At 50.8% G+C, this 27,943-nt stretch overlaps 1 protein-coding gene across 3 annotated transcripts in view; it reads left to right on the forward strand.

Annotated features, from left to right (window-relative positions):
• Nucleotides 1-27,090, forward strand: part of RUNX1 (RUNX family transcription factor 1) — a 179,874-nt gene extending 152,784 nt beyond the window's left edge. For 2 of the 3 annotated variants that reach the window (XM_066177189.1, XM_066177190.1), the window contains 2 exons: nucleotides 17,443-17,604; nucleotides 21,120-27,090. In XM_066177189.1, the coding sequence (XP_066033286.1) occupies nucleotides 17,443-17,604; nucleotides 21,120-21,613 (656 nt within the window). In that variant the 3' untranslated portion in view covers nucleotides 21,614-27,090. Of the gene's footprint in view, nucleotides 1-17,442; nucleotides 17,659-21,119 lie in introns of all 3 variants that reach the window. The other variant, XM_066177191.1, reaches the window with a different exon arrangement.
• The last annotated feature ends 853 nt before the right edge of the window (nucleotides 27,091-27,943 follow it).

Raw genomic sequence — 27,943 nt, forward strand, 5'->3', positions numbered from 1 at the left:
ATGATTTTGCAGATCTTTCCCAACCCCAATGATCCTGGCATTCTCTGCCTGTGGCATTCCTGCCTCCATTCTTCGCCCCAAAAACATCTCCTTGAGCAGCGAAGTCGGGAGGGGGAGAGGAGAGTGAGGCCCCTCTCCCCTGCAGCGAGATGGGAAGGGGTCGGAATTGGACCAAAAACACAACTTCTCGCTCTCCTCACTGAGGCTGTGCCCTCGCACCTTGCCGGGAGAGGAAAAACGAAGGATTAACTCCGCCAGGAGCGCGCACAAAGAGCAGATGGCAAAGCTCCTGCTGCCGGGGCTTGCACGCCTTTGTTTGAGCACCCAGGAAAAGGGCCCCGGGTGAGAAAGGCAGACGGCAGCTCGATGTTTTTTCGATGTTATCTCCTCCAAACCTCGCTGCCAGTCCAGCGGTGGCCACTCTCCAGCGCTGCTGGGGAGCAGGACTGGCTCCTTCAGCCTCCACAAACAGCATTTCTGCCCCGGGGCCCCCGATCCTTCCAACATTTCCCTGGGAAATTGTCTGGCTTTGCCTCCTCGTGTCTCACTATCTGGCTCAGAGAGAGGGTGAGGATGAGGAAGAGCTGCTGGAGCACAGGGGGATGGACCTTTCCCTATTTAATTCCTTGGTAGGAGGTGCCAGTGCTCCTCCGAAATCATTTTGGGATCGTGGGTGAGGGGGAAAAAATGAGTAACGCAGCGTCTTAATTGAAGCAGATGAAAGAGCTGCACAGATAAACAAAAAGGGGGGTTTTTTTGTTGGGGTTTTTTTTTGATGTTGTTTTGTTTCTCTGGCGGCCTCAAAATATCAACAACTGCAAAACAAGCCCAGCAAATGTATAATTCTGGATGAATTCAAACTGATTGTTTCCAAATGTTGCTGGGGTGGGTTTTTGTTGGTTTTTTTAAATTGTAGAAATGCAGATATTAAAAAAAAAACAGTATTTAAATTCGATAATAATAATTCAATTTTTGAAGTTTTCCCCTCCTGACCGAATCACCAATATAATCAACACTCCCCTTGGTTTCTGGCCACTGAGCTGGATTTTTTTTTTTTACTACTAAACGGGAAAAGGACCATTTGCTCTTTCCCCTATTTAAATATTATTTGCTTACGTGTCGAGATTATGTTTAGCTTTGAGATGGTTCCTGAAATGGGGGGAAAAAAAAAGTTCCTTTTACTCACAGTGATGACTTGGGGCTCTCCTTGCCACGGCTGCCCAGAACTGCTCTGCTCAGCACATCGGGGGCAGCTCAGATGTGCTCAGCCGAGTTTCTAAAAACTTTCCCATGTCTCAGAGGTTCAGAATTGCTAAAGGGAGAGCGAGAACTTTACAGGATATTTCGGGGCAGACAAGGCTGGTTCACGGGGTTGTGTTTGAAAAGCGGTTTCAGCAAGCTGGACTTTTCCAAACCCAGAAGTTTCTGGGAGCTAAAGGTCAGGTTTTGGTATCTAAAGGTCGATTTTGAAGTCGTTGAGCGCAGAAAGTGAAACTCTTATTTGTATAAAACACCCATCAAAGAAATCTTCCCCAGCCTGCAAAACAACAGCACTTTTTGTTCGTTAAGACTGGGAATTACTGTATTTCTTCCACACCGGGACATTTTGCAACGTTTGACATGTGTTGACACTTCTGTTCTCTCCCAGGATTACAACTTTCCTTCCAGGCTCTTATTCCTCACTCCACCCTCGCCGCTCACACCTCCCTGCACACAAACCAGGGATCGGGAGAGGGATGGGAGGTCACAAAATTTTGGGAAGGAGCAGGGCAGGGATTGTCCCTCTGTGCTCCAGGGCTGTGTCCAGCTGTGGCTCCCGCAGGAGAGCCCTGGAGGGACTGGAGCGTGTCCAGGGCAGGGCAGGGAGCTGGGGAAGGGGCTGGAGCCCCAGGAGGGGCTGAGGGAGCTGGGCAAGGGGCTGAGCCTGGAGAAAAGGAGGCTCAGGGGGGACCTGGTGGCTCTGCACAAGTCCCTGCCAGGCAGGGGACAGCCGGAGGGGGTCGGGCTCCTGCTCCCAGGGAACAGGGACAGGAGGAGAGGGAACGGCCTCAGGCTGGCCCAGGGGAGGCTCAGCTTGGCCAGCAGCAGGAATTTCCCCATGGAAAGGGTGCTCAGGCCTTGGCAGGGGCCTGCCCAGGGAGCTTTGGAGTGCCCGTCCCTGCGGGTGTCACCTGGAGGTGGCACTCAGAGCTCCGGGCTGGGGACAAGGTGGGACTGCCTGGGCTGGGAGGGCTTTTCCAGCCTCGGGGATTTTGGGATTCTGTGTGGTTGTCCCAGGTTCCCCGCAGGAAAAGCTCCAAGAGAAGGGGCAGGGATGTGTCCAGGACTTGGGACATCAGCAGCAGCTGCCCCCAGGTATCACTGACATGCAGCTCAGGTGAATCCCCTTTCCAATCCCCCTCTCCCTGCCCCGAGCCCTCTGATGCAGAGTCTGACTCCAGAGCATTTCTGGCTGATCCCTGAGCATTCCCAGCCCTCCGCCTGCTTCTTCAGGGCTGTCACTTTTGGCACTTCACTTTGGAATGACACTGAAGGGATTCTCTGTGGGTCGATTTGATTTTCTTCACCTTGTCACCTTCAGAAACATCAGAGAGAATCACTTTGACCTCAAAGCTCTTGCTTCCTTCCCCTTCAGATTTAGGAACCAGCTTGTTCTGTGCAGGGACAGCACCCAGGGAGTGGCTGGAGCTGTTCCAGGAGGGATTGAGGGGGGATTGTAGGGCGAGGCTCTTCCCCCAGAGGGTGCCGGGCACTGCCCAGGCTCCCCAGGGAATGGGCACGGCCCCGAGGCTGCCAGAGCTCCAGGAGCCTTTGGACAGCGCTGCCAGGGATGCCCGGGGGGGATTGTTGGGGGCTCTGGGCAGGGCCAGAGCTTGGATTGATGATCCCTGTGGGTTTATTCCCACTCAGGATATTCCAGGGTTCCATGAAATGCAGAGGACATTTCCATGTGTCCAGCAGAGCTGATGTTCCGGCTGAGCTGTGTGTTTTGAACCCTGAGCCCGCAGCTGTGGCTAAAGGTTGAACACGGAGACGAGTCCTCGCCTTCCTCCATCCCTTCTGCCCTTGGCTGTGCCCCTGCAGCCTCTCTGCTCCAGGGTGGCTCAGGGGACAGGTCCTGCTGTCACCTCCCGTGGCCAGGGGCAGGGTGGAAGGGGCTGCTGCATTCCTCAGCTGCTCCCCGAGTGCCGAGGGATCTCGGAGAGGAAGGAAAGCATTTCTTCGGTATTTTAAACGGATTTCTGGCCTGAATGCCCCTGACAAGGCGCTGAGCTGGGGCTTTCAGCACCTCCTTCTGGGCTCGGCTCATTTTCCATCTGGGTTGTGCAGATCTCCTCAAATCAGAGAGTTTCAGGGAGCAGACCCCTCGGGAGAGTTTTTTCAACAAGTCTGGTTTGGTTTAGGACCATAACGAGCAACAGCTCCTCAAGAGTTCCCTTTTTACGCCACGATCTGTGCGTGGTTCTAAGTCAAACTGTCTGCACAAAGAGATGTTCACCGTCTGGAGAAGACCTTACCCCCCCTTGTCAATCAAAGCTGCACTCTGGAGAGAGGTTCCATCCAGCAGCGTTTCTCTCAAGGTGACCTCAGCTGTTCAAGGATGGAGGTTGCATTTGATATGTCACTTAGCCCCTCAGTCAAATGAGCCCGGGGTGTCTTTAGATCATCAGAGATCTGCTCGTTCCCAAAAGTTGTTTTTAATCCTGATCCGTGGCGGGGGTTTAAAAGAATCCAAGCAGATTTTTTTTCCCCGTTCGCCGTCCCGAATGAGGGTTTGGGGGACGACTGGGTGCCCCTGGATGAATCCTCCTTTATTAGTACACGTGCTTTCTTCTGAGCACTTGGGATGGCATCATGAAAGTGGAAATGGCTGTCATCTTCAAAGGCCTCTTTTATGCTGACAAACCTTCACCTTACCCACTCGTATTAATAATCTATTGCCATCCTAATTAGTTCACGTCAAGGTCAGTGTTTGGTGGGGGATAAAATGACTGTAAGCTCCAGAGAGCAGGTTTTTCTTCCACTGCTTTCATGCTGGGAAAGAGGAGGGAGCAGTGAAAGTGGAAAAGAAGGGATGGATGAGGACTTCTTGTTTGTCTCTGGGCCAAAGGACTTGGATATGGAGTAATTAGTTCACAGCATCGGGAGCAACCTGGGAGACACCTGAGACCACGGTGTGTTCGCTCCTTTATCACCCAGTGGACTGCAGAAACTCCTTCGTTCAATCCTCCTTTCCTTTCTGGCGTCGATTTCCCAGTGGGAATCAACACATCCAAGGGGTTTCCAGCCTCGGGTTTGTCTTGAAATGTAGACACAGAGCTGGAAATGTTTGACTGTGACAGGAACTCGTGCTGTGGCTGCCCCTGGATCCCTGGCAGTGCCCAAGGCCAGGTTGGACATTGGGGACAGTGGGAGGTGTCCCTGCACGTGGCAGGGGAGGGATGAGATGAGTTTTAAACTCTGGGGCTGAGCTCGAGGGGATCAGAACACCCCAGCAGGAGCAGCAGGGTCGGGTCCAGCCCATGAGTGTGGAAACTTTGCCCGAGAGAGGAAGTTGCAGCTTTGGCACCGCAATATGAGAAGGATTTAAAGCTCTTGGAGTGTCCAAAGGAGGGGCATGAGGATGGTGAAGGGTCTGGAGGGGCCACATGAGGAGATGTTGAGGGAACTTGGAATGTCCAGCTGGAGAAGAGGGGGCTCAGACTTCACTGGGATTGCAGCTCGTGCCAAGGGACAGCTCAGATCTCTGCTCCTGGCACAGGGACAGCACCCAGGGAGCGGCTGGAGCTGTTCCAGGAGGGATTGAGGGGGGATTGTAGGGCAAGGCTCTTCCCGCAGAGGGTGCCGGGCACTGCCCAGGCTCCCCAGGGAATGGGCACGGCCCCGAGGCTGCCAGAGCTCCAGGAGCCTTTGGACAGCGCTGCCAGGGATGCCCAGGGGGGATTGCTGGGGCTCTGGGCAGGGCCAGAGCTTGGATTGATGATCCCTGTGGGTTTATTCCCACTCAGGATATTCCAGGATTCCATGATTCAATCACAGGTCTGCAAACAGTGACTCAGTGTGACTTCCAGGTGCTGGCTCAGGGAATCTCTCTCCATTTCCTTTAGTCTTGCTTCACCCCACGAAAGAGAAACTTCTGAGGTGTATCCAGGCTGGGATTCATTTCACCGAGCTCCAGCCGTCTGTGCGTTGTGTGTCTGTGTCTGACACAGTCACGGCGTATATCTCTGCCATCGAGGAGGAAAAAAACAGCTGTTCCTGGGCTGTGATTCACCCTCCTGGCTCGGCCGGGATGTCTCCCTAAGGGTGAAACAGCTTGAACCCCACAAGTGGCAGCAGAGTCTGCAGTCTAGACAGGCAGCTCCGAGGTCGACAGCTCCGCTGTGGAGCTCTCAGGTGGGCTGGGTTCTGCAGACAGCCTCATTACACCCTGTACACAATTAACAGGAGGAGTGGCGGCGTTTCCAGGGCCCCATCTCCCTGCCCAGGCCAGGCTGGGTTTTACCTGAGCGCTGCCCCCCGACCTGAGCCCTTCGGGGAGAGCTCGGGGGTGGGAATTCAGCAGCACGAAGTGGATCAAATCTCCCCCCCCCCGCCGCCCCGAGCTGTTGAACTTCACCTTGCCGGGGTGACACCGGGTGATTCTCTGACTCAGCCCAGGGCTCAGCTGAACCCGAGCCTTGCCCTCCCCGTGCTCCAGCTTAAAACCGGGATTGCGGGAATTCCTCGGGGGGCAGTGGGGATCAAGGATTTCATCAGCTGGGGGAGGCATTCCCGGAGCTGGAGCGGCTCGGGGAGAGCCCCTGGAGCAGCTGAAGGCCGGGGAGGGCACAGGTGGGACAGGAGTTGTCACCTGGCAGGGATTTGCTCCGGTGGGGCAGGAGTTGTCACCTGGCAGGGATTGCCACCCGTGGAACAGGAGTTGTCACCTGGCAGGGATTGCCACCCGTGGAACAGGAGTTGTCACCTGGCAGGGATTTGCTCCGGTGGGGCAGGAGTTGTCACCTGGCAGGGATTGGCCCCGGTGTCACCTGGCAGGGATTGTCACCGGTGGGACAGGAGTTGTCACCTGGCAGGGTTGGCACCGGGGGAAGCTCCCACAGGTGATTCCCCTCCGGATGGGAGAGATCGGATTTCTCCCTGCGGGTTCACGGGGACAACAAAGAAGCGGTGACCTCTCCAGGAGGTGCCATCCCCTTGTCCCTGCGGGTGTCGCCTCCCAGGAGGTCACGGCGGGGCCAGCGGTGACATCAGCCGCGCTGCCGTGTCCCTGAAGTCCCGCTGTCCGTCTGGCCTTGGGGACACCCCCCCAGCTTAGGGCAGGACACGGCAGCGGCACCGAGTCTGGCGGCTCCTCCCGGAGCAGGGCAAGGTCAAGGTTGAATTCTTTTTTATTTTCATTCCTCTCCCGCGCGGGGAGGGAGGGAGGGAAGAGGAGGAAGGAGGTGGGACGGAGTCTCCCTCTTGAACAAATACCTGCAGCTCTGCCGGGCTGACTCACACCTTGCGAGACAAAGAACAATGCGGCTTTAATCGGCCAAAACTGCGCTCTCCGAGCCGGGCTGTCACCGGCACGGCGGCGATTCGCCCGTCCGCCGTGACGCCGGGCCAGGAGGAGCAGCCGAGGGATGGTTTGTGCTCCTCCGAGCACTCTGTGTACCGACCTGCCGGGATTGTGAAATCCCACTTCTCACACTCCTGCTGCTGGGCGCTGACAGGGTTGGTTTTTTGGTGTTTTTGGTTTTTTTTTTTTTTTTTTTTAGGGGACCCCACGGAATGCTGCTCGGTTTTTTTTAGGGTGCTCTTTCAGGCAGCATTAAACTTGAGGGATGAACATTCCTCTCCTTTATCCCCAAAATATCCACAGTTGCTTTTTTTCCCTGCCGCCTTCAATATCACCTCCAAATAAATAACCTTGCTGTCGCTGCAGCACCAACTTTATGACGTGGATGCGAGGAGACTGAAGGAAAAATTTTAAAAAGCAGCTTTTGGGGTAAACTCCTTTAGTTTTCCTCCTTCCCTGGCAGCTCCCTTTAAAGAAAAGCTGGTGGAAAAGTCTTCACCGGCACAGCAACAACAGCCTCAGCCGCCTCGTTTGAAAGGTTTCTGCTCGAGGCTGATGTTTGTTCCTTATCTCAGGAGGCGATGCCTGAGCGTGGAGAAACTCCCTCACTCCTCCATCCCAAAGGGTTTTTATTTTGAGTCTCCAAAACTCCTCCAGCCTCCTCAGCACTCCACAGAACTCCAGGAACAGTGAAATAAAACGAGAGCAAACACTGAGGGAGGAGGTCCCTGTCAAAAATCCCTTTTTTTTCCGGGGATTTGGGAGCCTCTCCCAGCCCAAACCCCGCAGCCACGCGTGTCTGTCACCGTCGCTCTCAGCCAGAGCGGCTCCTGTCACCTGTCAGCAGCCTCCAAGGGGCTCCGGAGAGAGCAGGGAACGCTCCTCTCCCATAAATTCCCAGTGGAAAAAGAGAAAACTTTTGGAAAACTCTCCCCCGGGGGCAAAACTTCCATCCCGGCGGTGTCTCCGTGCGGTGCCCCCGGTGCCACAGGCTGGCACCTGGTGGGGAATCACCCCTCAAAAAAAAAAGAAAAGTGGAATTTTACATTTCTCTCGGGAATTTTACAGTTCTCTCGGTAATTTTCCAGTCCCAGCGCCGGGAGGGCTGAGAATGCCAGCCTTGTGCGGCCGGACTGGACTCGGCCGTCGGAAAGTCCCCCCTTTATTTATGCTAATGACTAATTGCTTCAGCTGCCGGGACTGCCACACCTTTTTTTTTTTTTCTTTTTTCTTTTTTTTTTTTTTTTTTTTCGCTGGGATTTGCTGGCGATTGAGTCATTTTGCATGCCTGGCTCCTGAGGGAAGAGGAGGTCAGAGGCATTCCAGACCGATTCCCCCATCTTTTTTTTTTTTTTTTTTTTTTTTTTTTTTGTGCTTTCCCGCTGCTCCACCTGGAGCTGCTGGGGCAGGAGAACCAGTGGGGAAAAGAGGCAGAGCCGTGAGGCGACGGTGAAAGCAGGAGGGAAAGGCCAAACTGGGATTTTTAAATTTTTTTGGGCTTTTTGGCATCTTCCTTGCCGAGCACAAAAGCGCACGGAGCGTTTCTGTGCTCACAGGTCATTTCCTCGATTAGGCAAGACACCTCCGTGAATGAACAAGAACGAACAAGGCCGTTCCTGCCTCACGCTCCCGAGGAAAAGCGAAGCGACACCGGGAGAAAGTTTCCCTTTGGAAAGATCGGCAAATCCCACCAGGGGAAAAAAAAAAAAAAAAAAAAAAAAAAAAAAAAAAAAAGGAAGGGAGAGGGATAAATCCCGGCTTTTTTTCAGGGCAATTCAAGAGCTCGTGTGCCTCGAGTTTGGCAGCAGCGAGCCGATCTCAGCTTTCCCCCAGCCCGTGCCCGCTGTCAGCTGCGGCCTCTCCCATTCCAGGCCGGAATTGCGGAGCCGCTTTTGGGTTGTTTTTTTGTTGTTGTTGTTGCGTGTGACTGACAGGAATCCGCTCAGCCTGCCAGGGAAAAGCCTGGCAGCGGCGGTTTCGCAACTCCCGAGGATGGGCCGGGGGTTTTGGGCTGACGGAATTAGCGCTTAATGAAGCGCTCAGCGCTCCGGGCTGCCCGCGCCGCCTTCCCCCAGTCCCGGCTGGGCTAAAATTAAAAAAAAAAAAACAATCATTTGGAGGAGTCACTGCTCCTTGTGGGAGGGTTTCTGGGCAGGTGATGGTGGTTTGGAGCGGGCAGGTGTGATTTGGGAGGCAGAGAGGTGAGATAGGGCAGGCAGCCGGGCGGGAAGGGAGGTGGGAGTGAGAGGGGGATGAAGAGAATGAGAGGAGGATGAAGATGGCAGCGAGAGGAGGAGGAAGAAAATGAGAGGAGGATGAAGGTGGGAGTGAGAGGAGGATGAAGGTGGCAGGGAGAGGATGAAGGGAATGAGACGAGGATGACGGCGGCAATGAGAGGAGGATGAAGGGAAGGAGAGGGGGATGAAGGCGGCAGTGAGAGGAGGATGAAGGCAGCAGTGAGAAGGGGATGAAGGTGGAAATGAGAGGAGGATGAAGGGAATGAGAAGGGGATGAAGGTGGCAATGAGGGGAGGATGAAGGTGGTAGTGAGGGGGGATGAAGGTTGCAGTGACAGAGGGATAAAGGCGGCAGTGAGAGGAGGATGAAGGTGGCAATGAGAGGAGGATGAAGGCGGCAGTGACAGAGGGATGAAGGCGGCAATGAGAGGAGGATGAAGGTGGCAGTGACAGAGGGATGAAGGTGGCAATGAGAGGAGGATGAAGGCGGCAGTGACAGAGGGATGAAGGCGGCAGTGACAGAGGGATGAAGGCGGCAATGAGAGGAGGATGAAGGCGGCAGTGACAGAGGGATGAAGGCGGCAATGAGAGGAGGATGAAGGCGGCAGTGACAGAGGGATGAAGGCGGCAATGAGAGGAGGATGAAGGTGGCAGTGACAGAGGGATGAAGGTGGCAATGAGAGGAGGATGAAGGCGGCAGTGACAGAGGGATGAAGGCGGCAGTGACAGAGGGATGAAGGCGGCAATGAGAGGAGGATGAAGGCGGCAGTGACAGAGGGATGAAGGCGGCAATGAGAGGAGGATGAAGGCGGCAGTGACAGAGGGATGAAGGTGGCAATGAGAGGAGGATGAAGGCGGCAGTGACAGAGGGATGAAGGCGGCAGCCTGGCCCATCCCGAGGTGTACCTGCTCCCCGCCGTCCCGCCCCGCTCCCCGGCCTGACTCACATCCTGCCGCTGCTTCCCGCAGCTTCCAGGAACGCCGGATCATCCCGGGCTGCGGGCTGGGAGCAGCAGCAGCGACACTCCGCTGTGACCCGCGGTGACACACCGAGCTCTCCCTGCGCTCCAGGGACTCGGCCACATGCACATTTCCCCGGCAGCTCCCGGGATCTGTCACCTGCTGCGGATTCGGGGCTTTTAACGCGGCGTTTTCTGCTCAGAACACACGAATCTTTCCTTTTAGCCAGCGCGGGGTGGTTGGTTGGTTGGTTGGTTGGTTTGTTATATCGAAATAGGGAGGGGATTTTTTGCTGTGACCTCAAGGGAAAATCTGACCTGGGGTTTATGAATCACCTGCTGAAAATTGCTGATTTATGGTTTCCTAGGGCCTGACAGGACGGCATTGATTTTGGAGAGATCTTTTAGTTTTTCCAAGAGAAATTGTGGAATTCCCATCCCTGGCAGTGCCCAAGGCCAGGTTGGACACTGGGGCTTGGAGCAGCCTGGGACGGTGGGAGGTGTCCCTGCCCATGGATGGGCTTTGAGGTCCTTCCCATCCCAAACCAGTCTGGGATTTTGGGATTCCACGAGAGGCACGGCTGTGCTTCACATTGTACCCCCTCCAAAAAAGGATCCCATGGAATCACCATCCCAAGACTTTCTGTTTCTGTGTGCCAGTGATTTCTACATCCTCTGGTTTTGGGGGAGTTTTGGAGCTTCTGTGAGAGCTCAGGAGTTGTGCTGTGCTTTTGTCAGAGACCTGTATCGCCCATACTTGGTGCTTTACTGCAAATATTTGGTTAAGTTACAAACTCTGGGGTTTTTTTCTTGCATTAAAGGCTAATTTTTATTTGTAACGGTTATTTGAAATTTAGTTATAATTAGTATATGAAACCCCACTGCCTTTTTTTTTGCTTGATTTTTATTGCACAATTTTAATACAGTGATTTCATCGTGATTTTTTTCTTTCATTTTACCTATTAAGCGATTTAAATGCATTTATTTTTATTTTCCTCACCACGTTTAAATTGAAATTAGGCTCGATATCAAAACATTGAGTACGTTGAGTATATTGACAGGCCACGGTGAACAATAACTCACTTTTTTAGAATAATCTGCATCCTTGTGCATCACATCTTGTGCTGTGCGAAGGAAGTTCTTACAGCCAGAGAATGGTTTGCGTTGGGAGGGATCTTAAATCTCATCTCTTTCCCATAAATCTCATGCCCCTGCCCCGAGCACCGACACCATTCAGGGCATCAGGTTACTCTGTGCTCTGTCCTTGGCTCTCAAAAACACCTTTGGAGCCAAATTCTGCTCCGTGTGACACCGAGCACGGCTCCTTCCCTGGCAGGGCTCTGTGGGCAACGATGGCTTTGGGTCCTGGCAGATCCACCTGGGCGTGGGGCTGTGAGGATGAGGAAGGTCCTGCAGGGGCCATCCAAGGGGAGGCCGAGGGAATTTGGATTGTCCAGCTGGAGGAAAGGAAAGGGGGGAGACTCACTGGGATTGCAGCTCGTGCCAAGGGACAGCTCCGATCTCTGCTCCTGGCACAGGGACAGCACCCAGGGAGGGGCTGGAGCTGGGCCAGGAGGGATTGAGGGGGGATTTTGGGGAAAGGCTCTTCTCCCAGAGGGTGCCGGGCACTGCCCAGGCTCCCCAGGGAATGGGCACGGCCCCGAGGCTGCCAGAGCTCCAGGAGCCTTTGGACAGCGCTGCCAGGGATGCCCAGGGGGGATTGCTGGGGCTCTGGGCAGGGACAGGGTGATCCCTGTGGGTTTATTCCCACTCAGGATGTTCCAGGATCCCATGCCCCCTCCTGTGCATCCCTCTCTTGGACACCCCTGAGCCTCAGGGATGCATTTTTAGGCAATTCCCTGTCGGGGACAAACAGGAGCCGTTCCCAGAGTGCTGTGAGGGCTCCGGGAAGCCACATCTCGGTGTTTTTTGGGGGGGTTCAGAGGTGTTTTGGGGCGTTCAGAGGTGTTTTTGGGTGCGTTCAGGTGGATTTGGGGGGTTCAGGGGCGTTTTGTGGCGGTTCAGGGACGTTTGGGGGATTCAGGGATGTTTTTGGGGAGGTTCAGGGGTGTTTTGGGGGGCTCAGGAGGGGTTTGAGGCGGTTCAGGGATGTTTTGGGGGATTCAGGGGTGTTTTGGGCGGGTTCAGGGGTATTTTGGAGGTGTTTTAGGGGGTTCAGAGGTGTTTTGGGGGGTTCAGGTGGGTCCGGGATGATTTTGGGGTCGCGGGGCCGGCGCTGCCTGGAGCGCCAGCGCCACCCAGCGGCCACACCGCGCAACTGCCCCAATCCGCGGCCACAGCTGGGCCGGCGAACATCTGGCAAAACATCTGGAAAAACAGCTGGAAAAGCAGCCGGGAAGGCGCGAAAACGCGCGCGAGCACCCCGCCAAGGGTTGGGACCCGCTCTCGGTAGGTTTTTGGGGGTTTTTTTGCGCCCCGTCCCTCCCTCCCCACGGAGCGCGTTTGGCGGAACGGCTCGAGGGTTGCGCAACATCCGCGCGGGGTTAATTACAGCTGTTAATTACGGCTGCCGGAGAACGCCGCGATTTCGGGGCCGTAAAACAAGACGGGGCACGAAAAGATGGTTCAATAGCCGGCGTTTAATGGGGTGTTAGGCGGCAGGGAAGGGGACGGCGGAGAGCTCGTGACTGCGGCAGAGGTGTGAATTATTGCACCACAATCCTGGCCCTGCGGGGGTTGGGTGCAATTAGCAACCGTTGTCATGTTCGAAACGCCTTTTCTCACACTATTAAAAAAAAAAAAAACCAAGCAGAAATGGAAAGTAATCGCTACTGGGAGGACCGGTGCCCGACTTCGCTGGTTTGGTGGTGTTTTGAGCTGCTTTTCAATGATTTTTTTTGGGGGGGGGGGATCCTGTTTGGTTTGAAAACTGCGTGGACTCAAAAGCCTTGAGGTTGTTTCCCCGTGTCGAAGCAGCTCTCCCTGGAAATCTCTTCAGAGATACTCCGAGCTGGGAAGCAACTCCCGGTTATTTGCACCAGATTTTCACCAGACTAACTCCAACCACTTGGGTTTCCCATGCCAAGCTACCAACTCCCGAGCCCTCTTTATCTGGGAAGCAGGAAAGACTTTGTTGCTTTTTTTAAAATGTGTTCAATTCCAACCCGTTCCAGTTTAATTTGGGGAAACCTGAAAACTGAAGCAAAGCAGATATCCCCAAAATAAAATATTGCTTGAGGCCCTTGATCCGGCAGCTGGAAATGCAAACCTTGACTTTACCGGGTCCGCCTCTCGGTACTGAAACTGGGCCATAAAAATGCAATCCCAGGGATGAGTTTTCTCCCCTTCTCATTAAAAACCCGGGAGGGTGATGCCTGGGGTTATCAGCACAACCTGCTTTCACGTGTGCACATCTATAATTCACTAGATTAAACATCCCTCGGCGGAGTGCGGCTCCTTAACCAGGCTGATGGCAAAAAGGGAATCTTTGCAAGAGCGAATTCAGGGATGGGGAGTGCAGGTAGCAAGACAGAAAATTGATTCGTCGTTTGAGCCTTCACTTAAGACAGACTTAATGGGATGAGGAGATTAATAAAGGAGGTCTCTGGGGCTGCTGGCTCTGCTTTAGGGACCCCAGGGGTCAAGATAACAGGAAATGGATGAGGCAGGTCAGGCACTTCCAGGATTTTTGTGGATGTCCTTACAGAGATTTTTGCTTTGTTATTTGTTTTTTAGTCAAGATGCTGCACTGATGGTTTTTTTCCTTCTGGGGTGCATTGGGATGAGCATTCCCAGCAGGTCAGGGAGGGATCCTGCCCCTGTGCCCAGCCCTGGGGGCACCTCTGGCTGCTGTGTCCAGCCCTGGATCCTCAGCACAGCAGGGACAGGAGCTCCTGGAGCTGAGGAAGGGCCTGGAGCATCTCCGTGCCCGGGAGAGGCTGAGGGAGCTGGGGCTGCTCAGCCTGGAGAGGAGCCCCAGGGAGAGGGGACATCGGTGTCCCTGGGTGTCCCTGAGCGTCCCCTGGGTGTCCCTGGCTGTCCCTGGGTGTCCCCTGGGTGTCCCTGGGTGTTGCTGAGCCCAGCAATTCCCCTGAAATCCTGCCCTGGGCAGTGCCCAGCCCTGAGCAGACTGTCCCGAGAGGCTGTGGGGTCTCCTCCCTGGGGACATCCCAGAATATCCACAATCCCTGAGCTCTGGGGTGACCCAGAGGTGGCACTGGTGACCCCCCGGTCCCTCTGACCTCACCCACCCCGGGGTGCTCGTTTCTGTAGCACTTTAAAGAAAGGAACCAGATTTAAATCCATTCTTAGTGTTTGGGAAACCTGGGGCAAGATCTTGCTTCCTCCATCTTTTCGTGCATCTTCTTAGTGGTGTCCGTGGGATTCTGGAATTCTGGGATTCCAGGATTCTGGGATTCTGACATTCCAGGATTCTGAGATTCTGGAATTCCAGAATTCTGGGATTCTGAGATTCAGGGATTCTGACATTCTGAGATTCTGGAATTCTGGGATTCCAGAATTCTGGGATTCTGACATTCCAAGGTTTTGGAATTTTGGGATTCCAGGATTCTGGGATTCTGACATTCCAGGATTCTGAGATTCTGGAATTCCAGTATTCTGTGATTCTGAGATTCAGGGATTCTGACATTCTGAGATTCTGGAATTCTGGGATTCCAGGAATTCTGGGATTCTAGGATTCTGAAATTCCAAGATTCTGGAAATCTGGGATTCCAGGATTCTGGGATTCTGACATTCCAGGATTCTGAGATTGTGGAATTCCAGAATTCTGAGATTCAGGGATTCGGGGATTCTGGAATTCTGGGATTCAGGGATTCCGGAATTCCAGGATTCTGGGATTCTGGGATTCCAGGATGCAGCTGAGCAGAGCCCTTGAAAAGGAGGTGACAGAGGGACCTGGCAGGGCACAGGAAGAGGCTGACAAGGACCTGGCAGGGCACAGCCGAGGCTCCCCAGGCAGGAGGACGGGATGAGGCAGTGTCCATCCCTTGGCTGGAATTCTGTGTTGGAATTCCAGTCCTGGGATTCCTGCATTCCCGAAATCCACGGCTTGCCTGCTGAAATCAGGGAGCCACGAGTGAATTCACCCCACTTCAGAACCAAAATCTGCAGCGTCACCCCAGCCCAGGGCTCACTCTGGGGATGCTTTGGGGTGTTTATTTTGATGCCACCCCCTGGAGGTTGAATTCCCTCCTTTAAAAAAACTCTGACCTTTAAAAAACTCTGACCATAAATTAACAATTTATCATGACGTTGCAGTTCAGACCACGACAGGTTTTGTGCTCTTTTTTTTTGCTCCTCCTGAAGCCCGTTTAATGCAGTTGGATGTCGCTTTTTTACCAACATGAGTCAACTGATTTCGTTTGGAAGGAAGGCTGCCTGAGGGGAAAAAAATAAATTAAATATTAATAACATCTGAATTTGAACTTGTTACTCAGCAGAAAAAATCTAACTTCAACCTGCAGCTTCACCAGTGAGCTTTTGAAAAGCTGGAGGGCTTTTTTGGGATTTGGGGTTTTTTTTGTATAAATCCTGCCTCGTAAGCAGATGGGACAAACAAAATGTAAAACTCGTCTCCTTAAAGAACAACAAAAGAATATTTTCCAGATGGGCTTTCTGATGGGAGATCAAAGTCCCCATCTCAGACTTGGGAAGTTTCCCTTCCTTGCTGCTATCAGTTTTATCTGCGTGCAGATCACCCAGCATTTGTTGGGTTGTTTGGTTTTTTTTTCAATAAAGGCAATTGTCTTAAAGGAGCTGCAGGAGGATGCTCTTAAAGCTGAAGAAAATAGAGAAGATTTTACTAAAAATAGGGGAGAAAAAGAATCTGAGGTCTCCTTGATGTCCTGCATGACAGGTTTTTTTACTAAAAGAGTTGTGAACACAGAGCCCCAAAGACTCCGGAGGAATTTTCCCCCTTGGAAATTTTAATCTGGTTTTCCCTCTCTTCTTCTCTGGTGTTAGGGCATGGGCTGGATCCTAAAGGTTGATGAAAAAGTGTCTTCCAAACATTCTGTGTGTGGTTCTGTGTGTGACTGTGTGTGTGATTGTGCGTGTGATTCTGTGACTGTGTGTGTGATTGTGTGTGTGATTGTGTGTGATTCTGTGATTGTGTGTGTGCTTCTGTGTGTGCTTCTGTGTAATTCTGTGTGTGGTTCTCTGTGTGATTCTGTGTGTGACTGTGTGTGTGACTGTGTGTGATTCTGTGTGTGCTTCTGTGTGATTCTGCGTGTGATTCTGTGTGTAATTCTGTGATTCTGTGTGTGATTGTGTGTGTGGTTCTCTGTGTGATTCTGTGTGTGCTTCTGTGTAATTCTGTGTGTGATTCTGTAATTCTGTGTGTGACTCTGTGTGTGATTCTGTGTGCTTCTGTGTAATTCTGTGTGTGGTTCTCTGTGTGATTCTGTGTGTGACTGTGTGTGTGATTGTGTGCGTAATTCTGTGTGTGCTTCTGTGTGTAATTCTGTGATTCTGTGTGTGATTGTGTGTGTGATTCTGTGATTGTGTGTGTGATTCTGTGTGTGATTCTGTGATTGTGTGTGTGATTCTGTGATTGTGTGCGTGATTGTGTGTGTGATTCTGTGATTGTGTGTGTGATTCTGTGTGTGCTTCTGTGTAATTCTGTGTGTGGTTCTCTGTGTGATTCTGTGTGTGACTGTGTGTGTGATTGTGTGTGTAATTCTGCGTGTGCTTCTGTGTGTAATTCTGTGATTCTGTGTGTGACTGTGTGTGCTTCTGTGTGTGCTTCTGTGTAATTCTGTGTGTGACTCTGTGTGTGATTGTGTGTGTGATTGTGTGATTCTGTGTGTGACTGTGTGTGGTTCTCTGTGTGATTCTGTGTGTGACTCTGTGTGTGATTGTGTAATTCTGTGTGTGCTTCTGTGTGTGATTGTGTGTGTGATTCTGTGATTCTGTGTGTGATTGTGTGTGTGATTCTGTGATTGTGTGTGTGATTCTGTGATTCTGTGTGTGATTCTGTGTGCTTCTGTGTAATTCTGTGTGTGATTCTGTGTGCTTCTGTGTGATTCTGTGTGTGATTCTGTGTGTGATAGTGTGTAATTCTGTGATTGTGTGTGTGATTCTGTGTAATTCTGTGTGTGATTCTGTGTGTGCTTCTGTGTAATTCTGTGTGTGACTGTGTGTGATTCTGTGTGTGCTTCTGTGTGATTCTGCGTGTGATTCTGTGTGTAATTCTGTGATTCTGTGTGTGATTGTGTGTGTGGTTCTCTGTGTGATTCTGTGTGTGCTTCTGTGTAATTCTGTGTGTGATTCTGTAATTCTGTGTGTGACTCTGTGTGTGATTCTGTGTGTGATTCCGTGTATTTTTCTGTGTGTAATTCTGTGTGTGATTCTCTGTGTGTAATTCTGTGTAGCTGTGTGTAATTCTCTGTGAAATTCTGTGTGTGATTCTGTGTGTGTATTTCTGTGTGTATTTTTTTTCCTGCCTGCTATTAATGGGAAACATCAAAAAAAAGGCCTCCCGAGGAAAAAAAAACAAAAATAAAAATAAAAATGATAAATAAATAAAATAAAAGCAAGTAACGCTACGGGAAGAAACTCCCTTGAACTCCTCCTGCCAAGGGGGATTCACAGAACTGAAATTCCCTCACCAGGCCCATCCCAGCCTTCATTCCCTGGCTGCGTTGGCAGGTTTTGTCCCGCGGAGCTGCTCACGGTGTGTGTGTGTGTGTTTGTGCCCGCAGACAGCCGGCAGGTGCAGCCCTCGCCGCCCTGGTCCTACGAGCAGTCCTACCAGTACCTGGGCTCCATCGCCACGCCCGCCGTGCACCCGGCCACGCCCATCTCACCTGGCCGCGCCGGTGGCATGAGCTCGCTCACGGCCGAGCTCTCCAGCCGCCTCTCGGGTAAGGACACCGCCCCCGGGGACACGGGGACACTCCGCCGGGGGCTGACTGGTGGCCTCTGCCCACCCCTGGGCTCTCCATGACAGAGGGACACTTCCCTGGTGACAAACTGGTGGCCCTGTCCCCACCCCTGCTGTCCCCAAGGCAAAGGGACACTTCCCTGGTGACAAACTGGTGGCCCTGTCCCCACCCCTGCTGTCCCCAAGGCAAAGGGACACTTCCCTGGTGACAAACTGGTGGCCCTGTCCTCAGCCCTGGGCTCCCCATGACAAAGGGACACTTGCCTGGCAACTAATCTGTGGCTCTGTCCCCAGCCCTGCTGCTCCTGTGCCAAGGGGACACTTCCCCAATGACATACTGGTGGCCCTGTCCTCACCCCTGGGTCCTCCATGACAAAGGGACACTTCCCCAGTGACAAATTGGTGGCCCTGTCCTCACCCCTGGGTCCTCCATGACAAAGGGACACTTCCCCAATGACATACTGGTGGCCCTGTCCTCACCCCTGGGTCCTCCATGACAAAGAGACACTTCCCCAGTGACAAATCTGTGGCTGTCCCCAGCCCTGCTGCCCCCAAACCAAAGGGACACTTCCCCAGTGACAAATTGGTGGCCCTGTCCTCACCCCTGGGTCCTCCATGACAAAGGGACACTTCCCCAGTGACAAATTGGTGGCCCCTGTCCCCAGCCCTGCTGCCCCCAAGCCAAAAGGACACTTCACCAGTGACATACCGGTGGCCCTGTCCCCACCCCTGGGCTCTCCAAGCCAAGGGGACACTTTCCTGGTGACAAACTGGTGGCCCAGGTTCTGCCCCAGCCCTTCAGGGGCTTTCTGGGCAAAGGCTGCTCCGAGGTTTTGGGGGATTTGTGGGGAGAGCAGAGAAACTGGGAATTTTAATAAATGAGCCGCGTGTGGATAAACCAGTCACGGAGTTAATTAGGTTGGCAAAGGTCCCAAAAGGTCACAGACTCCCAAGCTGTGACCCACGGCCACCGTGGCACCCTAAGTGTCACCTCCAGCTGTCCCTTGGGCACTCCAAACCTCCCTGGGCAGCTCTTCCCGAGGCCTGAGCACCTTTCCCATGAGGAAATTCCTGCTGGTGTCCACCCTGAATCCCAAACTGGTTTGGGCTGGGAGGAACCTTAAAGCTCATCTCATTCCCACCCCACTTTCCACTACCCCAGGTCGCTCCTGGGGTTGGGAACCCAACAGAGCATTGTCCAAAAGGGAGAAAAACCAGGGGAAAGCGGCACTTTGGAGGCGTGGGGAGCAATTAAAACGCTTTCGATTGCCGAGGAATTACCAGACTGCCAAGGAATGGATGGCACAGACGTTCCAGCTCTGTTTCCTTCTGTCCCCCTAAACCTGGAGCGGGTTTGGGGTGGGCATTGGCCGCGGTGGGGTTGGACATTTCCAACGTTGCAAGTGGATTTTCTTGCTTCCACATCCATCCGATCGCCCCGCAGAGCTTTAGAAGCCACCAGAAAAATGCAAAAAGGGAAAGCCACCCCCGATTCCACCGAGTTTAACTGTCCCCGAGCTGCACATCTTGAGCCAATCTGTGTGTGCAGCAGCAGGAATTTTCTCTAAATGAGCGAGAGCCGGATCATTCTAATTTGCATGGAGCTCCTGCAAAAAAAATCCCTCCTTGAACTCCACATCTTGCTCCCATTTGAAGGCTCAGGGTTTCTTCTGAGATCAGAGGGAACCTCTTGAACGTGCTCCAGCCCGTTCTGTTGTTGTCATGTTTAGCTTGCTTTGAAAGCCTCACACCAAATCTCAATTATTTGTTAGGTCCGGGTGATAATTGCGTTGTTGAGAGGGCTGAAAACACAGGGAGCTTTCCAGAGAGGAGGGGAAAAAAAAAAAAAAAAAAAAGCACCATTTCTTCTTAAAAAAAAAAAAAAGTCTGTAAAAATTCTCATTCTTTATTTACACGGAATTAGAAATCGAAAATTAAGAAAAAGAAAAAATTAGAATGGCCCCTTTGTTTTCCACCAGGACCCCCAGGTCCTCCTCCATGGCCACAGGGGTTTTCCTTGGAGCTGGCGGAGCTTCTCCATGCCTCGTGGAGGAACCTAGAAAGGTTTTGTTCCCACGTCAGCATCCTTCTTTTCCTGCTCTGATTCCTTACGCTAAATGTCATTCGGCGTTCCTGGGAAAATCCGTCACAATTTTTTCTGTCGCCCACCTTCGGTGCCTCTAAAAATTTCCTCTTTGGCAGAACCAAGAGCAAATTTGAGGAGGATTTTAGGCCCTCCCAGCTAAAGACCTGGAGTCTCCGAGAGAAAAACAACAAAATGGGATAAATTTGAACAGTCTTGACGTTAAATGTCATTACTCTGCTTTTTGCCAGGGCAGGACGAGCCCTCCTCTGATTAACGATGTGTCCAGGCAGTTTTTAGGAAGTTTCTCAGGAATGAGGTGTGGAAGCAACATTAAAAATCTGGCAGGTGCCACTCGAACCCTGGCTCCTCCCGAGGTCCTGCTGCTCCGTTCCATCCTGTGTTTTCACGTGTTAAACCTAAAGGTGAAGGGGTTTAGGGGAATGAAGTGCGTTCCCATTAGTTTTCCAGAAAAAAAGGATGGCAGATCTTAAAGGAAGCAAAGAGCAAGTTCAGAACTCCTCTAAGAAATTGGGAACAGCTCATCAAGGTGGGCTGATGTGTCCCGATGAGCTTTCAGAGCTTGGCTCCGGAGTGTGTCTGCTCCAAGAATCCCAGACTCAGTCTGCTCCAGCTTGGAATCCGGGGAGAGCCAAGGGCTTTGTTTTCCCTCTGCTCCTCCTCAGGAGTGTTTCCTTCAGCACACGGCTCCTCTGCTGCAGACTCCACGCCTTGGCTGCCAGGAGAAGTTGTTTTTCTTCTGGAAAGACCTTTTTTTTTTCTTTTTTTCTTTTTTTTTTTCCCATAATTATTATTGTTGTTATCTTAACCAGGCGGAGCTGCCAGCTCTGGGGATGAGACCTTCCATTAACCTGAGTCACGATGAGGATCCTTCCTAAAGAGGATCTGCTCCACTTGTTTAATGTGGGCAGGGAAAGAGAGGATGGGGCTGGATGTAATTCCATGGATGTCAGACAGAGCAGGATTTGACTCTCCTGTGGAACGTTTCAGAGAGGCTGGCCCAGGGGAGGCTCAGCTTGGCCAGCAGCAGGAATTTCCCCATGGAAAGGGTGCTCAGGCCTTGGCAGGGGCTGCCCAGGGAGCTTTGGAGCGCCCGTCCCTGCAGGTGTCCAAGGAAGGCCTGGACGTGTCACTCAGGGTGCCAAGCTGGGGATGGGTCACCGCTTGGAATCGATGACCTTTGTGATCCTTCCCAACTTAATTAACTCTGTGACCGGTTTATCAAAGCGCAGCTCATTTAGTAAAATTCCCTGGAGGTGCCCAAGGAACTCCTGGACGCGGCACTGGCGGGGATGGGGCACAGCTCGGCCTCGACGCTCTCCCGACCTCACTATTCCCAGGCTCCTGTAACATTTCCCCTCCTCCCTTCCCTTCCCTTCCCCACCACCCAGGAGCGTCGGACCTGACGGCGTTCAGCGACCCGCGGGTGGGAATCGACCGCTCCTTCCCGGCGCTGCCGTCCATCTCCGACCCCCGCATGCACTACCCGGGCGCCTTCACCTACACGCCCACGCCCGTCAGCTCCGGCATCGGCATCGGCATGTCGGCCATGACCACGGCCACCCGCTACCACACCTACCTCCCCCCGCCCTACCCCGGCTCCTCCCAGCCTCAGGGTGGCCCTTTCCAGACGGGCTCCCCGTCCTACCACCTTTATTACGGCACTTCGGCCGGTTCCTACCAGTTCTCCATGATCTCCGGCGGGGATCGCTCGCCGCCCCGCATCCACCCGCCCTGTACCAACGCCTCAACGGGCTCGGCGCTGCTCAACCCCAACCTGCCCGGCCAGAGCGACGTGGTGGAGGCCGAAGGCAGCCACAGCAACTCGCCCACCAACATGGCCAGCACGGCCCGGCTGGAGGAAGCCGTGTGGAGACCTTACTGAGGGGAGCGGCTCAAAAAAGGGGGTCGAGGACTGACGGGATTTCCCCCCGTTTTCCCGGAGGGATTCCCAGAAAACTTCCTTCTTGCGGGGGCGCCCGCCGCGTTCGTCGTCCGCGAGTTTCGGGAGCGAACCTTTGCGAAAGTTGGCGCTCGCCAAGGAGCGTTGGCTTCGCCGAGTCGTTTCGGTGAAGAATTCCCGGCAGGAGAAGGAGCTTCTGGAAAGGAGGAGGGCCCGGCTGGCGGTGCAGAGGTAGCGAAGGATGGGTAGAAGGGATTCCATTATCCAGCCTGATTCCAGGCCTGTGGCTTTCCCAACGTGCCCGGCCTTGGAGGTCTCCACAAGCCCTAAAAAGAGAGTTTCGGTTCGCTTCTATTTTTAAGAGTTAAAAACGCTAAAAAAAAAAAAAAAAAAAAAATCCCCTCCCACCACCAAAAAAAAACCCCAAAAATAAGTCTTAGCGAGTTTACTGCATCTTATGGACGTGTTAAGGGTAAGGAAGTATAGGAAGATTCCCAGAGGGAAACTGTGAACGCTTCTGTTTTAGCAATGCTGTGAATGAGAGGTTTTATATGTTGGACTTGGTTCTTTCTTTTCTTCGTTTTGTTTATATATTCCAAAGAAGACGGAATTTTTTATTACTGGGGGGGTTTTTTTGTTTTGTTTCGGGTTTCGGGTTTTTTTTGGTGTTTTTCGGTTTGTTTTTTGAGGGTTTTTTTAGGATGCAGCTCATCCTGCTTTGCATCTAATTTGTTTTATTTCTCTCGGCACCTTATAAATTGCAAAGGAAAAAAAAAAGATTTTGCTCTTTTTTTTTTTTTTTTTTTTAATCACGCTTGCTTCTTTCTTGCTTTGTCAACCGAAAGAATCAGCCCCTTTTTCAATGAGTTAATTTAACTTTTTATCTCTTGGATTTTTTTTTTTTTTTAACACAACGGCTACAGCCTTGGGTCATTTTCAACTACTGTATTTCTTTGATGAGTTCATTGATATTTATGCTTGATATTTAGACTTTTCTTATTTGTTGATACTATTATTATTTAAATATGCCTATATTAAAAAAAAAAAATTATCAGCAATTGCCTTTTTTTGGTAGCAGCCAAAGTCAAATTTCTCACATTGAAAAAGGCTGGGAGTAACGATGGGCAAAAGTGACCTCCTAATTCCCTAAAAATATTGTTTACAATTATCTCGCTCTCATTTTTACTCAGCTTAAGATCCTCGGAGGCATTGAGGTGCCCAATTCCTGCTGGAAGGCACCAAAATCCCCGGGAATTTCTGTACCTTTTCCAAGTGGTGGAGTCATCTCTCCCTCCTCCGACTTTGTCACCAAGTGGTGACCCTCAGGATCAGGAATCAGGATGTAGATACTTCCTAAGGCAAATTCAATATTCCCTAATTAAATACCTGCCCGCTGGAGGGACAGGACACAGGGAATGGCTTCCCACTGCCGGAGGGCAGGGCTGGATGGGATCTTGGGAATTAGGAATTGTTCCCTGGCAGGGTGGGCAGGCCCTGGAATAGAATTCCCAGATTTGCTGTGGCTGCCCCTGGATCTCTGGAAGTGTCCAATCCAGGTTGGAGCACCCTGGGATGGTGGAAGGTGTCCCTGCCCTTGGCAGTTTTGGTGGATGAGCTTTAAGATCTCTTCCAACCCAAACCATTCCCTGGTTCTGTGATTCCGGTGGAAGTCCTGGCTCTGAGGGGATCTGGGGGAGATTTGCTCCCAGGATTTCTGTGCAGCACAAGAGCCACGTCCCATCCTGCTGGCAAACAGATCCCTTCCTGCACGGGGCTCTCAAACTCACCTGGAAAGCTCCAGAAAAATCCAGGGCCTGGACAATCCTTCCATTTCCATCTCCCAGGAGAAGAGGAGGGCCGTTTAAAGTTGGTGTTGTGCCCTGTAGTAAATCTACAAGGCTTTTACTAGGAGCAGGCTCGGCACGGAGCCGTCACCTCCGCCCGCCCGTGTCCCAGCACAAACATATCAGTTGTCACTGTAAACGTTTTTTTGGCACTATTTTGTTGAGGGTTTGCTCTGAAAGCAGCTCTTGTACTACTCCTGAACTCCAAACTGCTGATGTCGACGCGTTGTGCGCGCGCGTCCCAAACGAGCTGATTGTTATTTAATGTACCTCTCAGAGCGGAGAAACAATTGCAGGTCAACTCGGAGAGTATTTGAAAGCAGGGCTTCAGATCAGTGTTTGATGTCGTGAAATTTAAAGAAAAAAAAAAAAAGAAAAAAAAAAAGAAAGAAAAAAAAAGTTAAAAGGGTTCAAAATTAAAAAGATCCTTGGCTGCAGGCAGCAAAACAGCTGGACTTATTTAAAACCATTTGTTTTTCAAGTTTTCTCTTTTATATATATATATATATATATGATTTTGCTTCTTTGTTTCATTTGGATGCAGTAGCACTTTGGTATTGAGAAGAATCGAAGAATTTCCATTGTCAATGAGGTCGTTTTTGTGCAGAAAATAGGGAGCGTTTCAAGAGATCTCAGCAAAAAAAAAAAAAAAAAAAAAGCCCAGAATGCTTCTGTTAAAACACATGGCCTTGTGCTTTTCATTTAATGGAATAGCCCTTGATCATTTTCCAGAGTTTGCTCTGAAAAAGGACAGAAAACATCCAAATCCTATCAGAAATATATTTGGAAAGCCTGGAGACCCTGCTGAAAACAGAAACACGGGAACCCCTCCTGGCTGTAGCGTTCCCACAGTTGGACTCTCACCTCTTCAGTACCCTAAAAAAAAAAAGTCCCTCATCACCGAGCAGTAGCATTCAGCACATTCTGTGCAATCCAAACCCTGATTTATTTCAAATCCTAATTGATTGCAGCTCTCACATCTGCCTCGTGACTGGACCACCAGCGTGTACAGAGCTGGGAGTGGAAACACAGCAGGGAGAGGAGCTTGGAGGAGCCAGGAAGGGCCAGGTGACCCAGGGAGGGGATTTTAGCAAAATCATGGAGTGATAGGATGAGGGGGGGATGGTATTAAGATGAAGGAGGGCAGGGTTAGATGGGATATTTGGGATAAATTCAACCCTGTGAAATTTGTGAAGCCCTGGCACAGGGTGCCCAGAGAGGTTGTGGATTCCCCATCCCTGGAAGTGCCCAGGGCCAGGTTGGATAGAACTTGGAGCAGCCTGGGACACTGGAAGGCGTCCCTGCCATGGCAGGGGTGCCACTGGATGGGATTTAAGGTCCCTTCCAGCCCAAACCATTCCATGATTTGATGATTCCATGAGTTCAGCCCGGTGGCAGAGGTGAGGTTGGTGTGGTCACCGAGGTGAGCTCAATGTGGTCACCAAGTGAGGTCAACGTGGTCACCACTTTCCCAGGGACGCCACAACCTCCTTTCTGTTCAGCCCTTTTAGCCCCCAGAATTGAAACCCACCCACCCATCCTGGAAGCTAAAAATCAGGGATTCACAGGAAATCCTAAAGGTGAGGTTTGATTTGGTTCTCCCCGGTGTGGACGAGATGAGGAAATACAAAACTGGCCACCACCACATTTCCCTGTGTCCTTAATGACACTTTCCTGGAATTTCCCAGTGTTTCCCATGTTTCTTATTGCCAGCAACCAAATTTGGGAGCCCAACCTCTCTGGGTATGTCCAGCACTGCAAAGGAAAGGGAAAGCCAAGCTCATTATCCCTGGCAATTCATCTGTTTAATCACTGTGGCTTTCAGCGTATTCACTCAGCAGAAACCACAGTTTCCTCAAATATTTGCTTTTGTAGCCACCACTGAGGATGGCAAAGTTTTTTCAAGGCTGTGAAAATGCTCTCATGTCTTTACTTTCGTATTTTGAGAGCGCTTAAACAGGCAGGATAAAAAAAAAAAGACATTTGGATTAAACATTTCCCCCATCTCCAAATTTGAGTGTATAATTATCTATTTTTATATGGATATAATATAATATGTATATATTTATATTGCTTTATCATCCTGGGGAGGTGAACGGGGTCAGAAAAAGAGAATTCTTGTGCTTCTGCTCTGGGGCTGCATCAGCAGAGTGCTGTAGGTACCTCGCCCTCCCGAAATCCAGCTCCTGCCTGTCCTTACTCTCAGCTTGGGTGCTCCTTCCACAGCTCCTCGTCCACGTCAAACATCTCCCCGCGTAAGTTCTGCTGGCTCTGAGGGCAAATATTTCCCTCTCCAAGAACATTTAAACTCATTTAAGAATTCCTGCTGGCTCTCAGGGCACTGGAGAGGAGCTTTAGTGCATGGAAAGAGGATGCAGTGAAGGGTTTGATTTGTACAATGCTGCCAAATTCTCCGCCGGGAAGGAGAGAATTCCTCTCCTCCGAACAGCCTTTGCCAAAACATCCCAAATTTCCCTGCTCAGACACTCACTGCTGCTTCCTGGGTGAGCTTTCCCACGGGTGCGTCGGAAATCCAGCGAGGAGTGGATCCGTTTTCTGTCCTCAGAGCAAAACTCCGCCTCGTTTTCCTGCCTCGTACCATTTTCCCTTTGGAATTTTTGTTCACCTCGCTGGGTCAGCCCCGACCACTCGGCGTTTTTTTCTCCTTGTCCTTCGAGGGTTGCATCCCCAGATGTCACTTGTATTTATGTCTGTAAATAGATTTCCGAAGCTTCCTAGCCAAAATATTTAGTGCTTGTAATTACTCTGCGTTTTTCTCTTTGTTTTTTTTTTTTTCCTCTGTGTTTTTAATGAACTTACCTTTGTGTTCGCTGAAATACTGTAGTGAGACTTATTTCTTTTCCCAGTTAGTTATTTTTAGGCTTCAAGAGGAACTACATTTTATTCACTTTTGTAAACAGTTATAGCATGGTCTCTATCCAACATCCTTCACTTTTTTTTTTTTTTTTTTGTGGTAGGGGAAAAACAAACGTGCAAAGAAAAAAAAAATTAAAAAATTCTGTGGGTTATTTGTGGTATTTTGGGTTGGACAATTCCAGCTCTTTTTAAATCCAAAATTTCAGTGTGACGTGGTGAGGCTGAGGGGGGGGACACAGCCCCATCAGAGTGGCACCAAAGGGAATTTGTTCAGCATTTTCTGGCTCTGTTTACAAAACAGTTTCCCTTTCACGCTGAACTTTTCCTGAAGGGGAAACCATCAGGTTGGGGATTTTTTATTTTTTTGGGGTGGGGGGTTGATTGCCAAGGATTTTTCTTCCTGGGAAGGGAGGGAGAGCAGGGGGTGGCTGCTGATTTTTGGAACCAGATAGGAAAAGACAAGAAATTTTTTCCTCCCCCCCCCCCCAGAAATCTCTAGATGCCACCCCAGGGTAAATTCTTGCTGTCCACAGGGATGGCTGTGTCCAGCACCACAGGAGAATTCATTGCAACTACCCAGAGCAGCTGGACTGCTGCAGTAGTTCTAATGAACACTTTTCTTCCTTTATTTTTCTTTTTCTTCCTTTCTTTCTTTCTTTCTTTCTTTGTACCACAGTTTCCTCTGTAAATTCAATATCATAATTAGTGTGAATGACAAATAAAAATGTTTGACAAGTATGCAGGTGAGCCTGGTGCATTCTTTTAGCTGGGAGGGAAAAAAAATAAAAAACCTCTCAGGGAAAAAGGAGCCATCAACAAGAGGGTGCTGAGCGTGTGGCACTCACAACATCAAAAATAGGTTTCAATATATGGTTTTTTGGGGGGCTTTGAAGTCCCTTCCAACCCAAACCATTCCGTGATTCCATGAAACGGGATTTTGCATCTACAGAAGTCCAATAATTGCATTTTACCCCTGGCTCATCAATTAAAATTCAGTATTTCAGATTCACCTACGGCTCTTATTTTTCTTCATCTTTTCCTTCTTGGATCGGATCCTTTTAGGTCCTCATGGTTTGAACTTTCCTTGAGGAGCACCAAAATAGATTTTAAGGTCACGTTACTTCAAAGAATTTTTTTCTCTTTAGAGAAAAAAAACAAAGAGAAAAAAATTTATCTATCTGTTTATTTATCTAAAGAGAAAAAAGGGTTGGGGTTTTTTTTCTTTTTAACTAAACAATGAAACAGAAGTGTTAATGAAACATTACTACGGGTGGTACCAAGCTTTCAAAATGAGAAAAACATATTGAAAGTTCATTTTCAAAGCCTCTGTATGCAGAGATATCTGTAGATATAGGTAAAACACCTTCTAATATTGGCCCTGCACAAGATATTGCATAATATTAAAGAAGTTTTCCGTAATATCCTTCTCCACAATAATCAGGAAATCATATAATGGTTGGGCAGGGTCTTAAAGATCCCTGCTGTGGGCAGGGAACCTTCCAGAACCAGATTGTTATATTTATGTATATAATTTTTATATATATTTTATATATACAAGGATTGGCTTTCAGCTGCTCCTCTCAGTGAAGTG

This window comes from Chamaea fasciata, unplaced genomic scaffold (genome assembly GCF_029207755.1).
Source record: "Chamaea fasciata isolate MVZ Bird 193981 ecotype frontalis unplaced genomic scaffold, bChaFas1.0.hap1 SCAF_2, whole genome shotgun sequence".
Lineage (NCBI taxonomy): Eukaryota > Metazoa > Chordata > Aves > Passeriformes > Sylviidae > Chamaea > Chamaea fasciata.